Below are 23671 nucleotides of genomic sequence, written 5' to 3'. Positions count from 1 at the left end.
GAGGGAAAGAGGGAGAGAGAGAAAGAAGGGGGAGGAGCAGGAAGCATCAACTCCCATATGTGCCTTGACCAGGCAAGCCTGGGGTTTCGAACCAGCGACCTCCATGTTCCAAATCTACGCTTTATCCCACTGCGCCACCACAGGTCTTGACACTTGTCTTGGTCACGTGATACACTTATCCGTCCCACCCTAAAGACCGGTCCATGAAAATATTTTCTGACATTAAACCAGTCCGTGGCGCAAAAAAGGTTGGGGACCACTGTTCTAGATGATCGGAGTAGAGGAACCTAAGACGCCCCTTACGGTTCCCAAGCACAGCAGGCCCTTTCATCTCTCTAATCAAAGACCAGGCAGAGAACCCCTTGCAACTGTGAGAAGAGCTCTTAAGCTCACTGGGGTTTAACTGAAATATTTGCAGCGGAAAAGGACAACTTCAAGAAAAAGCATAAAGAAAAAAATGACAAACATTACCCAAGCTATTCATCTGTGCTCAGAGAGGCATGATTCAATGAACAGGGGGGCCAAGTACTGGCTTCCCTAGATCTGAAAGATGCTCATTTCCAAGCTTCAAAACAAGAAAAGCTGCTAAAACGGTCATGGATAGGAGACTGGAAAGTTGGAGAGTTCTGCAAACATAGAGCTCTGTCAGCAGTAGACAAGACTATGGAGTTCTCTGTAAAGGAACAGTCCTTAGAAAGAAGTTGAATCAAAGGAAGAAAGGAAGCAAAGGAGTATGTAGGGAAGCCTCTCCTATACACATCTGCTTAGCTGACAGTTCTTCATCTCTCCCCCTTAGCTAACAAATGCTTTAAGTCGTAAAATGTAAATATAAATACAGACGTGCATTGAAGCATAAATGTACATGTTAAAGGATAAGATAAACAAATAACTGAGTAACTACCATCCAAGTTAAGAACTAGAACACAAGAACCTTGGGCTCCTCCATGACCCTTTCTGCCATAGCCCCTTCCTTCTCCCAGCCACCATTACCCAGAGAATTGTGACAATCCCTCACTTGCTTCTCTGTACACTTTTGCCATCTAAGTACACATCTGAGCAATACGGTTTCAATGTACCTATTTCTGAATACTCTAAATTGAGTCTACGGGCGTGTAACCCATCAGTAACTTGCTTCTTTTGCTCGCTGGTTTTGTTCTTTCAGTGAAACGCATCCGTGGTAGTGTGCAACACTAATTCACTAATTTCACAGCTGATCAGTACTTATTCCATTGTATGACTATACCACAATTCATTTAGGCATTCTACATTTTTACAGAAATTCAGTCCAACAAACAAATACACATATTCCAACTTTTTAAAAGCTAGCACTCTATTCAATGTCTAAGAATCCCCAATACCTTCGGCACAAAGACCTTGGTCCCTGGCTACACCATGACACACATAATTACAGACTGTCTCCTTTCCAGTAACAAGTCATGCTATTCATTTTTATCTGTTCTGATCAAGTGTGACCAGCAATTAAACTCTGGAGCTTCCAACCCAACAGCCTTGCTACAGGCTTTCCTGCAGACCCATGCATGCCCAGGACGCCAACCAAGGGCACTGACATTCTAAAAGACAGGCTCTATAACAAAGCAAAGCCAGAGAACAGGTATTCCAGTGTGGAGGATGTTTCATGGTCCTGGAATGAAAAGGACCACAGGAAGAGGAAAAAAAACCCTTGGATCACATTCATTCTTAGTTAATTCTTCACAAGCAGCAGGAACAAGAACAGCACACTGTAGAATACCTGCATGGGAAATCATTCCTGCAAAAATTCCAAAGACAGTTGAGGAGAGCCTACCAACAAACAGCAGAAAAAACCACAGCACCTGTCTCCCATACCCACTCCTCAGTTTCACTCAAGTTTTCACACAAAAAAATAACAAAGCAATCCCAAGAGAGCCAATACCTCTTGGTAAGCCCAGTCAGAACTGCTAAGGCCCATTTACAAGAAAACTCACCTTGTGTAATCAAGGTAAATTCTGGTAAGTGAGCACTGGCCCAGGCTAGGAAACAATCCTTATTTCTCAAATCTGACAAAGGTCAGTAAGAAAGCTCAAGAACAGAGTGACTGATGACAAGAACCCGCTCTTTGCCCTTAAACATCAGAAAGGTATTACTTCTAATGCCTCCACCTACTACACTACGTCTCCAGGAAACAATGGGTCTGTAACTATTTCCCTGGCCTCATTATAGCCTTTGGCAAACAACTTGTGCAGAGAAATTTGCACATCCTCCCTTCTCCCAGAATCCTGTTCTAAAAACTGCTAGCAAAACTTTAAATTATTGCACCAAACAATGCCATTCAGACAAGAGTCAATGTTTGGATTAATACTGGAGAGAGGTGACTTTTACTTTATAGGCTGTTCTATACCATCTGTACTATTGTATATATAAAAATCAAGTAGCAGTCACCAATTCAACTTCCTACGCAACAAGAATAGATACTCGTGTGGCAGACACTGCTGTTCCCATTCCCCCAGGAGAGAAGATGGCACATGCACATCTTTCCTCTGAAACCCCTCCTCTGGCCATAGCCTTGGCAGCGGCAGGGAAAAACAGCCTGCAGACCATTATGGAAGGAAGAGATACCTGTCTTAGGAAATTCTTTCCTAGTATTTTTAAGAACCAAAGTAGCATACAGGAAGTCTAGGGTTTTTTTTAACTATCTCCACTTCATCTTCCAAGTGCTGTTAAACTCCACCTGTTTCACTTGTCAATAGTCTTCAAATTCTTCCTCAATAAAAATATTTTAATGACCTCTTACCTAAGGTTCCCCACCAAATAAAGTTAGGGAGAAGTAGATTCTAGGGGAAAAAATACTTAAAATGTCTTGAGGTAAAATATGAAAAAAAACAAGGGTCTACAAAGCAAACTCAGTTTTTGTTTCATATAGCATCGAAACAAGTCATCTTTCCTCTGTGGAAGTCCTCACACCTAAATTGATTGTTTTTATAGTTTTATTCTTTGATTTATCACTTATTCATTCAATGGAAATTTATTGTGTTCCTACTATGTGCCAAGCACTGTTCCAGGCTAGTGACACACTTCAGTGAAATAAAACAAACAAATATGTCTGTTCCTGGACAGCTGATATTCTAGTAGGAAGAGACAAACAATAAACATAAGTAAAATATAGCCTTTGTTTATCGGAATTTTAATTTCAGACGAATATTAAGATTGAGAGGAAACTGTTATGGGTAATTGTTCTGCCAAAGCTATACAGATTCATGTTGCAAACTTTTATGGATGCGGTAATTATCTTTAATTGCTAATTTATAGGGCATAGAAAGCAAGTCATATGGTAACTGCTTTATCCAATTACATTAATAAAATGACATATTATAGAAAAACGATTTCAGTCCTACCTGATACAGCAGGAGGTTTGTGAAAATAGCTGTCACAATGAGTTAGTCTGACTGAGGTTATGGATTAGACATTTCTCAGCTCTGCCAATAAAGGCTGCAGGGGAACACGGCGTGAGTCAGAGGACCTGGCTGCAGAGCATGAGTCTTACGGTGACAAAGGCTGAATAAGCCAGCTGAAAGGAAAATGGGGACTCAAACTGTTCAAACCCACTTATAGGTTTACTGGGAGATTTGCCTACGGTGCAGGAGCCACTAAAATGTTGCCCAGCAACAGGACAACCACATTAGATCTTCACTCGATTGTGATAAACAATTTGGTGCATTGAACTCTTAAACCTCCATCATGACCACAAACACCAGGACACAAAATAATTCTGAAGCAAAAACCTAGCCACATTACACTTTGGGCAAGTGATGAGTACGTAAATAAAATGTGGTTTATCCGTAAAATGGTATTATTCAGAAATTAAAAAGAAATGAAGTACTGACTGATGCTACACATGGACATTTGCAAAAACTTGACATTTTTGCTAAGTGAACAATGCCAAATGATATGTCCAGAATAGACAAATCTATAGAGACAGAAAGTAGACTAGTGGTTCCCCAAGGCTGAAGGGATGGTAACTGTTCATGGATACAGGCTTTTTCTTTTGCATATTGAAGAAAATGTTCTGGAATTAGACTGTGGTGCTAGTTGTGTGACTACAATAAAAAGAACAGAACCTTTATACCTTAAGGGGGTGAATATTACGTGGTATGTAATTTATTTCAATTAAAAAAATTACGGTTCAATATAGAAGTACAAAAGCATGAGGACATAAAAATATATATCAACCCTATAGAGGATTTCCTTATCCTGCAGGAAGATTATAGATACTACGCTAAACAACACTAACAAAAAAATTTTTTTGAAGGCAGCTGACTCAGAACCCAAAGTCAGGCACGGTGATTCAGCACAGAATAGGAGGCCACCGTAAACTTTCAAGTCCTTTAGAAATGACAAGCTAGAAGTCACAAGAAGGAAGCAGAACTTCAGTGACATCTACAAAGCTCTTTTTTGTGTGTGTCACAGAGACAGAGAGAGGGACAGACAGACAGGAAGGGAGGGAGATGAGAAGCATATTCGTTGCAGCTCCTTAGTTGTTCATTGATTGCTTTCTCATATGTGCTTTAACTGGGGAGCTACAGCAGACTAAGTAACCCCTTGCTCAAGCCAGCGACCTTGGGCTCAAGCTGGTGAGCTTTGCTCAAACCAGATGAGCTCATGCTCAAGCTGGCAACCTCGTGGTTTCAAACCTGGGTCCTCCAAGTCCAGTCCAATGCTCTATCCACTGTGTCACCACCTGGTCAGCCTACAAAGCTCCTAAAAGGTAAAAATGACAGAAACTGATACAAGTTTTCTTTTTTTTTTTTTTTTTTTACAGAAACAGAGAGTCAGAGAGAGGGACAGAAAGGGACAGAGGAATGGAGAGAGATGAGAAGCATCAATCATCAGTTTTTAATTGCAACACCTTAGTTGTTCATTGATTGCTTTCTCATATGTGCCTTGATGGTGGGCCTTCAGCAGACTTAGTGACCCCTTGCTCGAGCCAGTGACCTTGGGTCCAAGCTGGTGAGCTTTTGCTCAAACCAGATGAGCCCGCGCTCAAGCTAGCGACCTCGGGGTCTCGAACCTGGGTCCTCCGCATCCCAGTCCAACACTCCATCCACTGCGCCACCGCCTGATCAGGCAATACAAGTTTTCTGAGAACAATACAGCAAATACAATGAAACCCTTCCCCGTGTGGCACAGAAAGGAGAACCAGGAAAGTCACTGGGCTGATGGTGGCATCTGGAAGCCTGCAACTGCCATGACCCAGAGGCTGCAGGTGCAGGGGCTGTCAGAGTGACAAAGAAGCCAGCCAGGGAGGGACTCTTCTGGACAAGGCATTTTCTCCACCTAAAAATATATCACGGGACAGGGAAGGCGCTATTGTGCATAGATTAGTAAAGGTTTTATTGCATACACTTTAAGAAAAATTCTAAAGAAATGGAATTAAAGTGAGAGTAGCTAAAATGAAACTAAAGAAAATTTCTGAAAGTATACCAGGAAAAAGCTTCCTATTCAGAACCGTTGCTTCCACAGGACTAATCATCTCTTGAAAATTAAAAAGTCATTTAGACAAAGAGCAAGTAACTCCAAAAGGACATACGCCGTGTGGTCTGAGAGGTCTTTCCCAGGATACTTGCCAACAGGGCCAGCTTCTTTCTTTCTCTGGCAACAGCAAGAAGCAAACCGAAATTAGAGAGCCCGGCAGTCAAACACAACGAATGGAAAGCCCACGGCCTCACGGCTTGCCATTCTACTTGCTCTGGATGAACTAGCACATTCAGCAGAGACAAGCCTAAGTGGCTGCTCCCAGGCCAGCCCTGCCACAAACTAGACCTCAGTTTGGAAACAGGGGAGTTTAAATCTCAGAGGGAAGATAAAGATCATGTACAGAAAGAGGGCAGCCATAGAGAGTATCTAATCTGAGCCCTTTGATTTTGCAGATGAAAAATCAGGCAAGCTGGACCAGGCAGTTGGACTGGGACTCGGAGGACCCAGGCAGACAGAGCGTTGGACTGGGACTCGGAGGACCCAGGTTCGAGACCCCGAGGTCGCCAGCTTGAGCACAGGTTCATCTGGTTTGAGCATAGCTCACCAGCTTGAGCCCAAGGTCGCTGGCTTGAGCAAGAGGTTACTTGGTCTGCTGAAGCCCCACGGTCAAGGCACATATGAGAAAGCAATCATTAACAACTAAAGTGCCGCAACAAAGAACTTATGCTTCTCATCTCTCTCCCTTCTTGTTTGTCTGTCTCTATCTATCCCTCTCTCTGACCCTCTGTCTCTGTCAAAAAAAAAAAAAAGAAAGAAAGAAAAAGCAAGCAAGACAGGCAATATGACTTGCTTAAAGTATTGATGGCAGAGCACAGACTAGCCCTGAAACCCCCGCAATTGTGACGTCCACTATGCCACATGTGGAAACAAGCATTTGTTTGTGTCTGTTAAAACAGTCTATGAGATTACCTATTGATCAATGCTTTTCCCCCAATTAAAATCTCCATTTATATGTGCCAGCAAAGCAGGTGTCGGAGACTAAATCACTAAGCATATAAAGCTTCCATGAGCTGGCTGCCCCAAACCAAGCCAACATTTATTAAATACTACCGTATGCAAGGCATAATGATTCACTTGTTTGGGGCTGTTGCCAAAAATAAAAATGCCCCTTGCTATTCAAGGCTATAGCACAAGAGAAGTTCCTTCTTCTGTTAAGGAAACCCAAGAAGAAGAAGGTCTTCCTGATGACAAGCAGACTTTTCCTCCTCCTTTAGGGGCAAATAGAGGTCAAGCAGGGGTTGCCAAGGCGGGGGGGGGGGGGGGGGGAGCCTGAGATTACACTGTAGGGGCTACTCAGCTGGCTCTGTGTGTACAGTACCCCTCTCCCCAACTCCACTAGTCTGAGGAAGAAGTGCAGCCACAATTCCTGATTCAGGGATGGGGACAGAGCGGCTACTCCTACCTACAATGGCTGTAGCTGCTGTCATCTCTTACTTCTCTTTCTCACAGCACTGCCATCTGTGTGGCCCTGAGCAAAATGTACAAAATATCAGATCGTAACCCAATGACAAGAAGAGGGTAGGAGGCCTGTGTATCAGACACAGCTAAATGAAGGTGTACCAGAGACCACGAAATATCTTAGAGAAATGAAGATTACAGTGCTCACTATTCCTCAGGTTTGCTTCTGAAAAGTCACGTGCATTTTTTTGTTTAGAAATTACAGCAATATAAAAACTAAGTTATTAAACATAATACTCAATGCTATTCAAAGCGAATCATCTCTAAAGAATCTAATGTATTTACTTTGGTTGATATGCAGGGCTGACTGTGGAACTTGGGGAAGTAATTCAAATTCTATGCTATCCATGAAAAGCATTACATTTCTAGTTTTGCAAATTTGTTTGGAAACTTCCTATTTGAAATGTTGACAGTCAATTTTAGATGTCAAAATAAAGAAGTATAAATCACAAGTCTACCATAAATATTTCAGTCCTTTATTGCTCAGTTAAGGTGCCATCCTAAGATCCTCATTGTTAAGATCCTAGCGAGACTGTCATGAAGCAGTAATTGCCAGACAAAGAGTCGTTCCTTCACCCCTTCCCAGCTATATGCTGGGCCCCAGCGCACCCTCGCCTCCATCAGAACGCAGACTTGGACACCTCTAAACTTAAGGAGAGGGCAATTGGGCCGTGATCTGGAATTGGCTGTGATATCTTCACTGCAGGTACCGCCCAGGAGAGACTGCTTCCCCATTTTTAAAACACCCATAATATTCTACTTGCCCTATGCCAGGGGTCGGGAACCTATGGCTCACAAGCCAGATGTGGCTCTTTTGATGGCTGCATCTGGCTCACAGACAAATCTTTAATAAAAAAAATAATAATGTTAAAAATATAAAACATCCTCATGTATTACAGTCCATTCATTTCCTACCGCTCATGTTCATGGTTGCGGGTGGCTGGAGCCAATCACAGCTGTCCTCTGGGACAACACCAAATTTTTATTGGATAATGAGTAATGTACATGGGTTGTTGTATGGCTCTCACGGAATTACATTTTAAAATATGTGGCATTCATGATTCTCTCAGCCAAAAAAGTTCCCAACCCCTGCCCTATGTGAATGAACCACACCATCCAGCTATGTGGTTCCCTTAACCTTCGGGAGGGGGGGGGGGGGTGGAGGGCACACACAACTCTGCAGCAAATAACAAAATAAACGAACTGTAACACACACAGCATAGAAATTTCAAGTGAAAGTTTACTGGCAGCTCAGATACGTGGGGCATCCTTACAGTTAGCCTATCAAAAATACATTTTCTCAGTTCCTGTTCCTCAGGTCATCTGAGCCTCAAGCTTATTCTTCCTTCTACACTGGCTTTTCAGCTTCTCCTGTTGATAATCAAAAACACACATCTTGTTCTGAACCGAAAATAAGAAATATTTTCATTCAGAGCACCCATACAGGACCCTTAAGAACTCACTGGACCAAGCAGTCTGGCTAGCAGCCTTGCTGTGGAGGAAAGTTCTAGAGCTAGGATCTCAGTGACTAACACAGGCACGGGGCGGGTTCAAGGAGAGCTGGGCCTGTGCCCCAGAGAGCAGCAGGAGGCCTCAGGAGAGTCTAAAGCACTCACTGGAGAGGAGTTTAACAAGATAGCTTGGCTTTTAATAGAGGCAGCCTCCTGGCCTCTGGGCTGCGAAAGGGCTCACCTGCCAAGAGTAATAACACCAGCAATTACCGCACACAGCCTAGTCATCTCAGCGGGACTCCGGGACCCAGGGCCTCGGGTCTCCTCTCCCCTGCGCACCCAGGGAAGGAAGGAAAGGGAGGCACAGCATGCGCCACTTTAGGTGAAGACCTGCGAGAGTCCTATTAGGTAAGCAGATAAATTATACTTGGCATAATGATTCACTGTTTGGGGTTGTTGCCAAAAATAAAAATCCCCTTGGTATTCAAAGCTATAATACAATGAAATTTCCCTCCTGGAACAGAATTCATAAGGTTTAAAAGCTCACTTAACGTCATGCATTCCAGAGACTAGAAACAAAAACTCAGAAGCCCGATTCCTTGTTCCTTTCTCTGCTCCAAACTTCTAGCGCCCCTTAGTCACTCCAGGCAAGTGGCCTGCACCTTCCACACTGAATCCAGATTGCTCACAGCGGCTTTTAAGAAAAGCCGAGCATTCCCACCTGTACTTAGCCACGTCTCCTGCCTTTCATCTCATCCATTTCAGCCCTTTGCCCCTATCAGGTCGTGTCATTTCACCATCTCTCCAGAAAAGATTTTTAAAACAAAAACAGATTTGACAATTGTCATCTGATTTTTCCAAGAAAACCATCAGTATTTAAATTCACAACTCCCCCTTTCCACCATAAAACAAAGTGACCTGCCTCAAGTGAACAGCTTTACCCAGAATCAAGTGTGCAACCTGGGGTCTCCAGCCTGGCTGCCTACTCTCCACAAAGGGTCTTCTTAGCCACAAGGCCCTCCTCCCCCAGGCCATCCTACAGGCTAGGCTTATAGCACCTCCCACCTTCTGTTTCTATTGTGAACTGTGCCCCCATACTCTTTTTCCCAGACTTACCTGTTTTTTTGTTTTGTTTTTTTTTCTGAAGTGAGAAGCAGGGGGAGGCAGACAGACAAGACATCCGCATGTGCCTGACTGGGATTCACCCAGCATGCCCACCAGAGGGCGATGCTCAGCCCATCTGGGGAGTTGCTACGCTGCATTCGGAGCCATTCTAGCACCTGAGGCAGAGGCCATGGAGCCTTCCTCAGCACCAGGGCCAACTTTGCTCCAGTGGAGCCTTGGCTGCGAGAGGGGAAGAGAGACAGAGAAAAAGGAGAGGGGGAGGGGTGGAGAAGCAGGTGGGTGCTACTCCTATGTGCCCTGGCCAGGAATCAAACTCGAGACTTCCACATGCCGGGCCGACACTCTACCACTGAGCCTACCGGCCAGGGCCTTACCTGCTCTTACCTTACTAAACCCACCAAATGCCAACGTAAGAATACAAAGATGTATAAAACAGGCAGCTCAGTTGGTTAGAGCATCATTCCAATATGTCAAATCCAGACACTGTGACAGTGAAAAAGGGGTGTCACTGATAATTACGTGAGACAACAGGTGCAAACAGAACAGCCTTAGGCAGACTGGGATCTAAGTCATCCTGTCCTTACAAAGGTGCCAAGGCCAGGTAAGGGACTGTGGCCAGTCCTTGCAAAGAACCAATGCATCCTGGTTCTACACACTGTTCCTCCCTGTGGGTTTGGGGAATTGGCAAAGGACCAGATAACCCAAAGAAATCTGGGTTACCCAGGTCCCCTTGGGGCAAAGAAAACAGAAAATGTTTTACTATTTATAGTGAAAAAACTGCTCTAAATATATCAACTTCAAGTTCTGCTAAGTGTTTTGGGAAGGTGGTGCATGGGGGAAGGTAGTGATAAGCGTGTTGGAGGAGGGAGATGGAATGAGGGCTGGACCTAATGGACCAAAGGCTAGAGGGTTGCTGGGAGTGCAGGCAGGAGCCAAAGGAAGCCAGACTTCGCCTGCTGTACTTTTGCCTAACTAGCTACACCTGTGCCAGCAAGTACCCACTAGTACTCACACAACTGTACTTATCCACACACGACTTGAACTTGTTTAATCCTTCCTAAACAACAGTACAATAGATGATACTGCTGAGGCTCAGAAGAGGTCCGCATGTGCCAGAGGTTCCCAGCCTCCTCGGTTCCAGACTAGAAATGTTTCCCCCACCCCTCAAAACTTGAGGCTGAGATGTTATCCACATTTTATCTTGCCAGGGACATTAAACAAAATAAATACCATCACAGTGTTTATAAAATAAAGGACATTTTAGCTCCCCCCACACCAAATAGTAAAAATATAATCTCAAAAGGAAAGCTAGCCCTTTAATTGTGCAACCTGAAACTCACAACACCTGCCAGGTGCCCTTATGCCTCTTATTTTGCCTCAGCCTGTTCCATTTTCCTTAAGAGTGCTGAACTCAAGACGGCAGAAAATGGTCACTAAACACGGCACATGCTGGACTGTTTTGCATGAGCCTCTCACTTACTCAGCAATAATTTCATCAGTGAGTATAGCTATTGTGTCCGTTTACAGGCAAATCTGGAACATGAAGGGGTAAATCTACTTGTCCAAGGTTATGTGACTAGTCATCAGCGAAGCTAATGATCGGAACCACAGCCGCCCCAGAAAATCAAGTCAGTTCTGCCTCAAAACACCAGTTAATGTTTCCCACACTGTGGTGGGCTATACTGAAAAACAAAACAAAAAAACCCTTCTTTAAGTGGGATGTGAACCCTGTATGTATCAGCATTTAATATTCACACATCCATAAGAACTATCCCCTTTCCAGTTCTCTTTCAACACTGCCTAGTGAACAGAAGTTTCAGTGTGGTGGCAGGAAGCATTGTTGTTTTTTTTAGCACCTCTCTACCATTTGGTTAACTTCCTTAAGAGTACTCAGCAAAACACAGTACCTAGCTAAAATGCAGTAACCTTATCTTGTTTTCATTGTGGGTATTTTTAAGGTAATTTATGGTTTCGGCAAATTAACACTGGTTTTCCATTTTCAATAATGAAATTAAGTTTCCTTGTAAAAGAACATTTCAATCTGAAAAACAGCTAATGAGCCAAAAGATTTTCAAACTAAACCAAAGTAGAGGTAGCATTCAGATAGGCTAAAACCATGGGAAAGGCACACACACATCTGAAGCCCTGGAAATTTTAAACTATACTTCTCACAAAAATTAGGGGATATTTTATCGCTTCATATTCATTTCGAAATATCCCTTAATTTTTGTGAGCAATATAGTTGCAGGGTTGGGATCAGCACTTAACTGAAAGGCTGAAAACACGACCCCCGTGGCTCAGTCTTTCCAAACAACTCGAAAAGGGAGTTTGCCCATGCAGGATGCAGTCATGCTTACCAACACCTATCTCCGCAACTTCTCATCCCAGAAGACCAAGGAAAGAGGAAGAGTTCTGTGCCAGCCTCCAGGAAAAAAGTCAAGCCTCTCAGGTGACCTTGGCCTTGCACCTCCTGTCCTGCAGCTGGGCAGCTGCACACCTCCTTAGTCATGGAACTCTCTAGAAACCAAAGAGCTTCCTAGAACTTTATGTACTAAACTGAAAACAGCTGGCAGTCTTCAAGCAATTAAAAAGGGATTATTTAAGAATCCCCAGGTGCTGGACCCTGCCCTCCAATGAAGAAACAAAGTGGTGTTCAAGGATTCTCAGGCTGAGGAAACAAGGCTACCAAGAATGAAATGAGCCCTGGCCGGTTGGCTCAGTGGTAGAGCATCAGCCTGGCGTGCAGGAGTCCAGGGTTCGATTCCCAGCCAGGGCAAACAGGAGAAGCGCCCATCTGCTTCTCTACCCCTCCCCTCTCTTTCCTCTCTGTCTCTCTCTTCCCCTCCCACAGCCGAGGCTCCATTGCAGCAAAGTTGGCCCGGCGCTGAGGACAGCTCCATGGCCTCTGACTTAGGCGCTAGAATGGCTCTGGTTGTGGCAGAGCGATGCCCCAGATGGGCATGCCAGGTAGATCCTAGTCGGGCGCATGTGGGAGTCTGTCTGACTGCCTCCCCATTTCCAACTTCAGAAAAAAAACAGGGAAAAAAAAAAGAGTGAAATGAGTAATGAGATTTTGCCCTATTACTTTATCTAAGATGATACTTGTGAAACAAACAAGTGTAAATAACTACCAAAAACATGAAGTGATTATTAAAAGGTACCAGCAACTGCACATTTAGTACTCTATCTCATGCAAATACCAACATAAGAATACAAAGATGTATAAAACAGGTAGTTAGAGCATCATCCCAATATGCCAAGGTTGCAGGTTCAATCCCCAGTCAGGGCACATACAAGAGTCAACCAATGAATGCATAAATAAGTGGAACAACAAATCAATGTTTCTCCCTGTCTATCTCTCTCCCTTCCCCCCTCTCAAAAATCAATAAATAAAAATTAAAAATAAAAGAATGTTCAGGGCCCTGGCCGGTTGGCTCAGTGGTAGAGCGTCGGCCTGGCGTGCAGAAGTCCGGGGTTCAATTCCCGGCCAGGGCACACAGGAGAAGCACCCATCTGCTTCTCCACCCCTCCCCCTCTCCTTCCTCTCTGTCTCTCTCTTCCCCTCCCGCAATGAGGCTCCATTGGAGCAAAGATGGTCCTGGCGCTGGGGATGGCTCCTTGGCCTCTGCCCCAGGCGCTAGAGTGGTTCGCGGCAGAGCAACGCCCAGGAGGGGCAGAGCATCACCCCCTGGTGGGCGTGCCGGGTGGATCCCGGTCAGGCGCATGCGGGAGTCTGTCTATCTCTCCCCATTTCTAGCTTCAGAAAAAAATACAAAAAAAAAAAAGAATGTTCAGTCAGTGTAGCAGTGTTTAGAATCATGAACAACCAAAAACCCATACATCAACAGGAAAAACTGCATAAGTACATAAAAAATGTGTTCTATATCTCAACCTTAAATAATGAGGTAGACCTATAATTATGACACAGTCATGACAATTAATTTTAAAAAAAGAAAATAAAAGAAAATTGCAGGACACACATAGTATGACCCCATTTCCATTAAAAAAAAAAAACAAGAGAAGGATGTATATATCTGCATGAAGAAGGTTTAGAATTACATTTACTTAGAGAAATGAATGAATGATAGAAAAATGAAGGGTAAGGGGGCAAAGGAAGAACAATTTTTATATTTAACTTTATCTATTTCTATACTGTTTAAAGTCTTAGGAGCAATAAGTCCAAAATTTAAATATCAGTGACTATTAAATTACTAATACAGGATGGCCGCCATCATTGGAGCATTTTGAAGGAGTTCTGGGTGAACCAGAAAGTTGCTGGTCAAAATGAGGGAAGGGAAAAAAAAAAAAATGAGGGAAGGCCACCACAACAACTGCAAATGTTAGACAAGCTAGTAAGGAAAAAAAGTAGACTAAAACAATCAAGGAGGTAATTTTAGCTTTTACTGTTGTTAAAGAGCGAGGCTCATAAACAAGAAACAGGCTAGGTACAGTTAAACCAAAAGGCCCCAGTGTGTGGCACTAAAGATTACAAGAGCAGAAAGTGAGGAGCACAGAATCTTCTTGTTTGCAGATAACATAAAGACTTCCATAGCGATGTGCCAAGTTATCGGTGCCAAACTATCAGAAGGTCTTGGGAATCTATGCAAATAGAAAGAAAAGTGGCAGATGAGAGTTAAAATAAGCACATGGCCTAAATGCAGCATATAAAACAACTTCTCAGCTGTCAGTCATGACCCAGGAATGGAATCGCCCAATCTCTGTAAAAGGACCCCAAGGACATCAGCCCAGTATTGAGCTACAGATTAAAAGCAATACAAACTGTCCTGGGAGCCATCAAGACAAGTATCAAAAAGAGAAAGAGAGACAAACTACTGTCCTTCCCTCATATAAAATTCTGGTCTACCCACCCCAACATACACTTTTTATCATCTGTGTCCTGCCCCTTTAACTGCACACCATACAGTAATTAAGAAAGATCAGCTGGTCTCACATGCCAGCCCTGGATCAATCCCAAACCAACCCTTTCAGAACCACCTAGAATTTTTTCAAAATACAGATTCCCAGGCCACACTTGCAGAGTCTACTTCAGTGCCTCTGAAACGCCTTCTGGGTAGTCCTAAAATATGAACTGTTTAGGAAATCACTGAGTTCCTTCCCTCTCTCTAAATCTACTCCTAGAAAGGATTTAAGAAATCTTATAATAAAAAATAAGCTCAAAAGAAACCATGTGAAGAACTACCAAAAATAGATTAAGACAGTTTCTATAGTTGCACATTAAGTGGAAGTGGGAAAGATGTGCGAAAGGCCTTAAGAATGCTCTGAAGCGTGAAACGCAGAGCTCAGAACTCGGCCATACCCCACACTCCCGCCAGCGTCCCCCAGTCAAGAGCAGGGCCAGAATATACTCTCTCTGTGACATACAGGGTCCTAGAGTGTCCTTCTCATCCCTTTCCCAGACCAAGCCCCAGTGCATCAGGAGGGCAGGGCGTTCGGAAGGAGAGCTGAGACTGGCACCATGTTCCCCAGGTCTCGAAGAAACCACTCCCACGACTCTATCCTAAACCACTACGGAAGCCAGGACCCTACCTGGCTCTTCTTCCCACCCTCCACCCACTCCACCAGCCCATTCACTTACGTCATCCACACTAGAAAACCATATTTGAACCCAATTCACCTTCTCCAAAAAACAAAACAAAACCCAAAAACCCAAGCAATAGAAACAGAAAACATGTTTCCTGCAGGATAAGCTGCAACTCAAAGTGAAGGCCACCCTAAGGTATGAGTCTTTGGGCTTTCATTCATCATGCCTAAGACATGTCATATAGGCTTTCTTACTCAATCACAGCCTTCCGGGACTGAAAGGAGGTTAGAGACCATAAATCCACATGCCTCATTTAAGAGGGAAGTCTGACAGGTAATCTTACCCACATCACCCAGATGGAGAACAGCAGCATCTAGACTAGAACTTGTCTCCCTTGACTCCGAGGCCAGGGATCTCTCTTCTCTGCCAGGTTGTCTCCCAGGGACCATGTTAATAAATTAGATTTGTTAACCTTAAGCATAGATTCCCCAAATCTCCTCAATTCCTATTACTCAGGAATTTGGTGTCACAAGATCACCCCAAGCAGGTTACTTTCACTTAAAGCGCCTCAAAATGTGTTAGGAATAAGGAGAGAGAAGAGATGAAGCCTTAAGTCACTCATCACACGCATATAAATGAAGAAAATGTGCCAAGTTTATACAGACTGAACATCTCAGAAGTGACATCTGAAAATGTCATCTAAATTTCTATTAGGTTTATTTTTCTGTAACTTCTCAGTGAAAAAAAAAGCCAACTGGGTTGAAAAATAAAATTTTTTTAAATGCCAAAAGAAACCACTGTTCTTTTTTTCCCTCAACATTAGAGCTAAGTGAGAAAAACATAACATTAATTTATCATATTGTGTCTCATTGAAAATAAGTGAAATCCCACAACACTCCATCTGCATCAAATGTTCACAACCTGTGATTCTGCATTAGTGTCTGCTGTGAAAACAAAAAGCATATGCCAGTCTCCCGAGAGAAGGAGTAAGAATAAGAGGAAAAGCTACACAAGCCCAGGAAGAACCGAATCCCTTCACTTCATTCCTCATCCCTGATATGGCGAAGAAGTCCCTACAGTTTTTGGCTACGCTGTTCCTTGGAGGCGTAAAATAAAATCCAAGATGAGACCCCAGAGGATAACTACTGCAACCCTGCTAGAGCTACACCTGCAAGGTGAATGCCAGCCCATACTGAGAAGTGAGTGCACAACCTTCTTATCTGGATTCAAAAATCTGGCCAATTTTTTCTTTTGAATCTACCAATGGAAACTAAAATTTTCACTCATTTCCCAAATTTCACTCTCTGAATATCCTGGGGCACAGACTCACCAAGTCATTCGCCCACTTCTTACCAAGTAGTGATCACCACCCAGCCTCAGGAGTCCCCACTCATTAATTAAGAGTCACACTGCGCATGACCTAATGGCATTCCTGACCATTAGTGCGGCCTCTGAAGCAGTTACTTGTGAAAGCTTGACTAAAGCTTGCTAGGTTAAGAGTTGCCAGAGGCCAAAGTAAATTACATGCAGCGATAATGCTAACAGAAGTATGCACCCTGACAAGTTCTAGATGCTGCTTAACTTTCACGGAGCCTTCTCTTGGCATTGGTCTTCCCAGCCAGGTCCCCGCCACGGGAAGACAGGTACAGGTTTCCCCACTATCCACAAGTAGAGCAGACCAGAATGGAGTAAAGCAAAGAAGCAATTACCATTAATTGATTGGAAAGAAATTGTGAGCATTCCCTGGTCCAAAATTCAACACATACAATGGCTTTATTTCATTCACCACAGTTGATATGCTTAATTCCACCCATTTTCATGCTAACTGGAACACCATTAGGAGTTCTCTCAGGCTTTTCTGATACTTTAGGATATATTTTGCTAAAAGAAGCACAAAATAAGATGAAATGCAGATGTTCACAGACACAGTTCAAAGCTATGGAACCGGGACTCTGAGAGGCTGAGTGTGGTTTCCAGGGGAGGGACCTGGCGCTGCCACCCGCGCTGCCACCTGCGCTGCTCGGGGCGCGCACAGACTGCCTTTCTGAGGGCTCGCTACACAACAAACACTGACTGCTACTCTCACTTGTCACCATTTTTGTTAAAGCGAAAATCCTCTTTGGATGGCTTTCAGTTAGCGAAAACAGATACAAGTGTAGGTCTTTCGTAAAAGCTAAGTGGCATAATACAAACATCCATAAAGTGAGGGATACCTGGAGTGACTTTGAGAATATATAGGACTGGCTGATAGGAAGTCAAAAAACTGTTGCCATGATCCTGTAAGAAACAGGACCATGAACAAGAGCAGGTATGTGTTTACCAGTCTCTTGTTTACAGTTATTCAGTGGATTTAATGTCAGCTAGTAATCTTACCAGGGTACCAGAATAAAGACCACCTCCACTGACTCCAGGGCCTTTGCTGAACCAGTTATTCAGTTTGCCACTAACACACTTCCTCTGTGGTTGGTTCTCTGATGTCCATCTGATTTCACTGCAAATGCTGAGAAGACCTTGCAAAAACACCCTACCTAAATGAGCCACCCCTTCCTTGACTCCCAACCACTCTGCACCGTTCGCATACTTGAAATCACTACCTATATTACAATGTTTATTTCTTATTTCCTTGTTTACTGTCTGTCTCCTTCATAAACCATAAGGAAAAAATTCTCATCTACTTTTTTCCCGCTGTTTCTCCAATACCCAGACAGAGCTTGACACAGCAGATGATCAAAAAATGTGTTCAAGAAAGAAAGGAAATATGATTGCTCATCAATCTATATAATTAGTTAGTACATTGCAGGAGCCACTGTTAGCATGACTACAGCCAGATAGATGTTTTTCCTTTTCACACAAAAAATGACAGCAAGCCTTAAAGATACAGTAAAAACTTAGTTATAGTCTTGATTGAAAGTTACCATGTTTACCTGCTGGAAAGTGGGCAGTTTTAAGACTGCAGGAAAAGTCTTCCATCATATTCTACCTACTTCTTTGCAAATGGCTCTATAAAGTATCGTTTTTCAGCTATTATGTCCCTTCAAGTAGAATAAGGGTACTTTCAGTAGCTTAGGGGAGGTTCTTCTTTTTTTTTTTCTTTCATAGCCCGCATGAGATAAGTGCTCCTAGGAAGGAGTAAGTCAACACACTACTACTACTTTGTCCACACTAAGCTCTGGAAATACGTATACTTCTTAGTTCAGAAACCTAAGAAACACTTAGCTAAAATGATCTAAATTATAGGCAGGATTTCCTACAAGTTGTAGGAAATTTCCTACTGGAGAAATTTCCACTAAGCTACTCACCAGGAAGTCTACATCCTGCTTTACAGCAACTTGGCAGCACAATTCAAAGGAGAAAATTGTGGTGACTCCTTCCTCCTTTAGGTGACTCTCTGCCATAGGCCCCTAGTGAGAAGCATGGTTCTTAGGATAAAACCAAAGACTGCCGGAGGGATTGCTTTCCCCTCTGGGGCCAGTTCAACAGAGCGGGGTAAAATGGGAATGGGGATCTGGTACTGCCCTCCTCTCTTTAGCCTTCCACACCACAAGCAAGATAAGATATGATGCTTCCATGGCTATTTCTGAGAAGCACAGGAGATTCAAGAATTGTAAAAATTGTGGCAGAATCATCCTGCTGTTGCAAAAGCAGCCCGTGGGCTCCAAACTGAAAAGATGTGCAAACATACCAAGTACAGAAGGAAAGACATAATGAAAAGACATAGAAAAGGGCTCTATCCCTAAAACCAGAAGTAACTCAAGTCAGTAAAACCAGAGAAAATAGCCATTTTATACATCGATGCTCAATGGGGTGACTAACTTTTATATTAAGTACCCCAAGACTTCTCCCAACTCATCTACTTAGCATTTGCTGACAATATTCTGTTGCAGCTAAATACTGTCTAGCAAATCATTCAAAGAAACCAAGAGTTCGAATCCTTCAGGGTTTTGAGAAAGTAGTATCTGACAGAGACACTTACATTTTCAGCTTATATTTTGTCAGCCCACACACAGGCCAGTCTCATCCCAGCTCAGAAAATAGAAATCCAGTTTCAGTTTTTCCACCACCCGTACTGCCTCTTCAGTAACAGTGGCTCCAAAATGCCTGTGTGAACTTATTGCCCACTTCCTCCTTCAATACATTCCAGAACCAACTCTGTCCCTTGGTTTCCACTCAAACAAACACAGACTTGACCAAGACCGTCATGTCATGTTAAAAAACTACTCAAATGTAAATTTGTTTGACAACTTGATTCCCAAGTTCTTTCTTCTTTAACCTTAAAAAAGTAACACAGGACTTACTAGGAGTGCAAGGCCGAGAGCAGAGAAACTTGCACCTTCCACAGCCCTAAAAACTGTTCTTTTGACAAAATAAAACAGGAAGAATTACTCTTCTTCACTGCAGCAAACCTCAGGCCAGATTTTTTCAGACCTTCAGCTCTGCCTGAATCCAGACAAATCCAGAAAACTCACCCAGGAAAGCATGCTTCTAGTTAGTCAGTGCTCCAGTTTCAGACCTCTCCCAAAAGGCAGAAAAGCAGTGATTACTATTTTCCTATTCATCAAATTACTCCTCTTTCCTCTGTCTCCCTTTGGAGAGTTCTTACAAAGCAGTTCCTAGTACCGCTGGACACGATTACTCTCCAGGAAAACACAACTTTGCTCAGCAAAAGAGCTTCACACAGAGCAATTTGCCAGTGGTCTATTTTTCATTCCAGACAAGACTTCTAAGCCTGGCACAAACCGCCTGTCGCTCTGCAGTTCACCCAGCTTCCCTCCCCTAATCTCTGTCTGGAACTCACCCACCCACCTCATGCAGTTTGGTCACAAAACAGCAATATAGACTACTCAGTCATTGCACTTTAAAAGCCTCCTCTCAGACTCAAATGTGTCTTCCACACCACATCATGCACAGAATGCACTCACCACAATAGCAGCTCCCGGATAAGACAAGAAGTAACATCTAATCTTTTTCCCCAGCTCAATTACAGTCAGCTTCACTTTCCTGCAATTTTGTGGCCATGCATCTCTGGCCCCACCCTTATAAACACATGCCCTGGAGTCAGAAACATCATAGCACCACGCTGAAGAACCTCTGCTCTGGCAGACAGGCCTGAGTTCGAATTCAACTCTGCTTTTTATTAACAATAAAAGTGCCTGCCCTTGAGCAAACTATTCTCTCTAAACCTTGGATGTAGCACATAATCCTATCTACTTGTTAGGTAGTACGTATGAGATCATGTAAACGCAATATCCGGCACTAGAAATGACCCTAATAAACAAGTGATTGTTAAGCTTCAATATCCGTAGGGCAGGCGTGGGGACCTCATAGAATCCAGATACCCTGGAAGCCTCCAGCATTGGCAGAGCAAAAATACATACAGCCTTATTCCAATCCCATCCCATAAATGAGGGCCCTTAACAAAGGAAAAAACTCAAGAGATTTCACTCAGTGCTGTTAATCCCACCCAACCATGCTCTGCTTCTACAGTAAAAGGAAAGATCAGTACAAATGAAAAAGGTAATAAAAGAGGAGCCCCTTCACCATAATTTCACGGGTCAGTTCAATATTTCAACAAAGGACACTACTGTGGACTTTGGGAAGTCACTTTCCATTCAGTTTCTGATAAATTCTGACTCTCCATTTAGGAACAAATAAAGGGGAGAAAGCAATATTGAAAACCCTAAGGATCTCACCTGGTGGCAGAATACTACCTAAGAAATTAATACATGAGAAAAGGGGGAAAGAAAAATCTTGAAATCTAATTTACACACACACACACACACACACACAAGCTAAAGAACATTTTAATCCCATGAAAGACAATAAGCCTAGAAAACAATGTTTTTTAAACTTTCTAAAACAGTGAAAGACTGTAGAGCTTTGGGGAAACGTGTCATAAAGGATATCTGCAGTTTCAAATGGAAAGGTCAGAATTTAACTTGAAACAAAAATATAAAAATTTACAGTCATCCCAACCAGAAAATCTTGTAACAACCAGGACATACCAGATTCCAAGATTTGGGAGGGTTGGGAGAAGAATAGAGTGGACAAGAGGTAAAAGGAATCTATGCTAAAATTATCATGGAGCTAAGGGTAAAAATTTTTAATGAACTTCACAGGGTTTTGAATTCAAAATTCAAGAATGTTGGTAGTGAGGGGATATAAAAATCAGGCAGAATCAACAGTATTAGAGCCGTAGGCTGGGAATCAGAACACTTGGGCTCTGGTCCTGGCTTCAAACCAAGCCACCATGTGACATTAGGTAAGTCACTGGGTGGGAGAATAATGATGGCTAAGATTCCTTCCAGCCTAACATTTTAAGGGTCAAAAGAAGGGAAAGCACAAAATATCAGGAGCTCTCAGGACTACAGACTGGACACAAGAGGTGGAGAGGAAAAGAAGGGGAATGAGGGCCAGAGAGCAAGGAAACTTGGAGTAACTTAGAGTCGGTGGAAACAGAAAAGCTTCAAGATGGCCAAGTACTTTTCAAGTTCCAGGGAAGAGCGGATGTCAGGATCGCGAAAAACTGCAAACTGCTCAGCAAATATCAAAATGAACAGAAGAACAGGGGGAATAGGAAGACAGACATCAGCAATGATATCCGTTAAGCAATTAATATTCGATCTGTCCTGGTAAACAGCCAGGAAATCTGAGTGCCGCGACCACGGAAGTCACTGTCACCCCTGATGCCAGGGTGTCCGGGAGGCAAAATACGAAGGGGAGTCCGTGTCGGGTTCCTTCTAGAGAGGGGATTCCAGAATGGATGAAAAGTGAAGGATGACAGAAAAAAGGGGACCTGGAGACTATGCAGCCTGGTGGGAGGGGTAGAGGAGCCGGCGCCAGACTCCCGCTCCGAGACTAGCGGTGGGGTCGGTATCTGGGCCCCCGTTCTCACCATCTTGACAATGCCCCGTTGCACGGTGGGGACCACAGGTCCCCCGGAGGAGCCGCCGCTCTGCGCGGAGGAGGCCATGTGTAGAGATGGCAAGACAGAGAGTAAGGCGGTGGGCCGGCTTGAAGGTGTTAGTATGGGTATCGGTGTTGGTGAGAGGCCGCCGCGGCGAGGAGCGAGCGGGCGAGGAGCTGCGGACCGCGGATCCGACGGACGCGCCGGGCGCTCGCAGAAGCAGCAGCGGGTCTAGGAACGAAAAAGGAGACGCGATCTTCACCGTGGCCACACGTTCTGCTCGCCGCGCAAGCGTGCCAGAGCGCCACCGCCCTTCAGCCAATTAGCACCCAGAACTTGCCGGACCTCAAGCCAATAGGCACCCTGCTCGGGAAGCCCCGCCCCTTAGTACCAAACCGGGAGCCAAACTCCAGGAAGCGCTAAAAGAGCTGATTTGCGGTGACTGACTAATTCTAGGGCGGGACTTCCGGGGCAGTTTAGTAGGTAGTGTCGGGAGGTGTAGTGAGAAGGAAAGGACACGTCAGCATCTGGCCGCGGGGCGCGGGGGGCCATGGGAGCCCCGGGGGTAGGGCCAGCCTCGCCCACCAGCCTGGCCCCGCCCACTACGCCCCGCCCCGCGGGCGGTCCGGGAGCCCACGTGGACCGCGGCGTTCCTGGAGGGTGCACCCGGAACCCGGAGCCAAAGAGGCTAAGTCCTGGAGGGCTGTCAGTTCTGGCTGCTTGGCGACTCCCGACATTTTACCTAAGCTGAAAGTATGGGGAGAACTTGGAAAAGAGGAAGCATTGTGAAACCTTCTGCCGGCGTCGGCCTAGGCGCGGAACGCTGCCGTGCTTTTTTCCTGTGGCCTGGAGTGTATCTCGCTCGCATTTGTGTCGCCCTTGTCTAGCACTTGTAAGGCCCTCGATTCATGTTTGTTGATGGAAAGAGGTGACGTGTCCTTTACACGAAGGAGAATGACCCTTGCTCTTCGGGTTCTTTCCGGCTGCGCAGGTGAAGTCAGGAAAAGCCTCGCTACCTGCTCTCCCTGAACCGGGAAGAGACACTCCCCTGACCTAGTGTGTTGAGCCTTACAAATCTTTGACCCCCATTCCCATCCCCTACCCTGGCCCTAGACTCTTCAATAAAGAGATTGAGGGGGTGAGGGTAGGCAGGACATACAAATCTCTAAGGAGAGGGGATTACGCAAGGGCATACGTACTAGGAAGCTGGATCCTCCGCGATCATCAAAGATTGCCTATCACACACTGTTCTTTAAGTAGAATTCAAAGTGTCTGAACTTCTATCCTCCTTTTATCTGTTCCCTTCTGGGAATTTATTTTTACTCAGCCTCTGATCTCCAATTCCGTTGGGTTAGGTTGTTTGTTTGTTTTTTAAGGCTTTTTTTAAAAGCAGTTTTAGGTTCACATCAATATTGAGGGGAAGATACAGAGATTTCTCTTATACCCTCTGCTCATACATACACAAGCAAAGCCTTCCCCATTATCAACATCCCACACCACAGAGGTACATTTGTCAACAGTTAATGAACTTACATCAGCACATCATAATCACCCAAAGATGATGGTTTACATTAGGTCTCACAGTGTTGTATGTTCTCTGGGTTCATTCAAATGTATAATAATGTATAAGGACATGTATCCATCATAATGGTGTCATACAGAGTATTTTCACTGCCCTAA

At 44.1% G+C, this 23671-nt stretch overlaps 1 protein-coding gene across 1 annotated transcript in view; it reads right to left on the bottom strand.

The window, feature by feature from the left end:
* The window catches only part of SND1 (staphylococcal nuclease and tudor domain containing 1), a 445599-nt gene extending 423318 nt beyond the window's left edge, over positions 1–22281 (bottom strand). The window contains exon 1 of the mRNA XM_066262225.1: positions 21980–22281. Coding sequence (XP_066118322.1) covers positions 21980–22057 — 78 coding nt within the window. The 5' untranslated portion in view covers positions 22058–22281. The remainder of the gene's footprint in view (positions 1–21979) is intronic.
* Positions 22282–23671: the final 1390 nt, after the last annotated feature.

Source organism: Saccopteryx bilineata, chromosome 2 (genome assembly GCF_036850765.1).
Source record: "Saccopteryx bilineata isolate mSacBil1 chromosome 2, mSacBil1_pri_phased_curated, whole genome shotgun sequence".
In the NCBI taxonomy this organism is placed as follows: domain Eukaryota; kingdom Metazoa; phylum Chordata; class Mammalia; order Chiroptera; family Emballonuridae; genus Saccopteryx; species Saccopteryx bilineata.
Note: the sequence above shows the minus strand (reverse complement) of the source record. Positions and strands in the feature narration are given on the sequence as shown.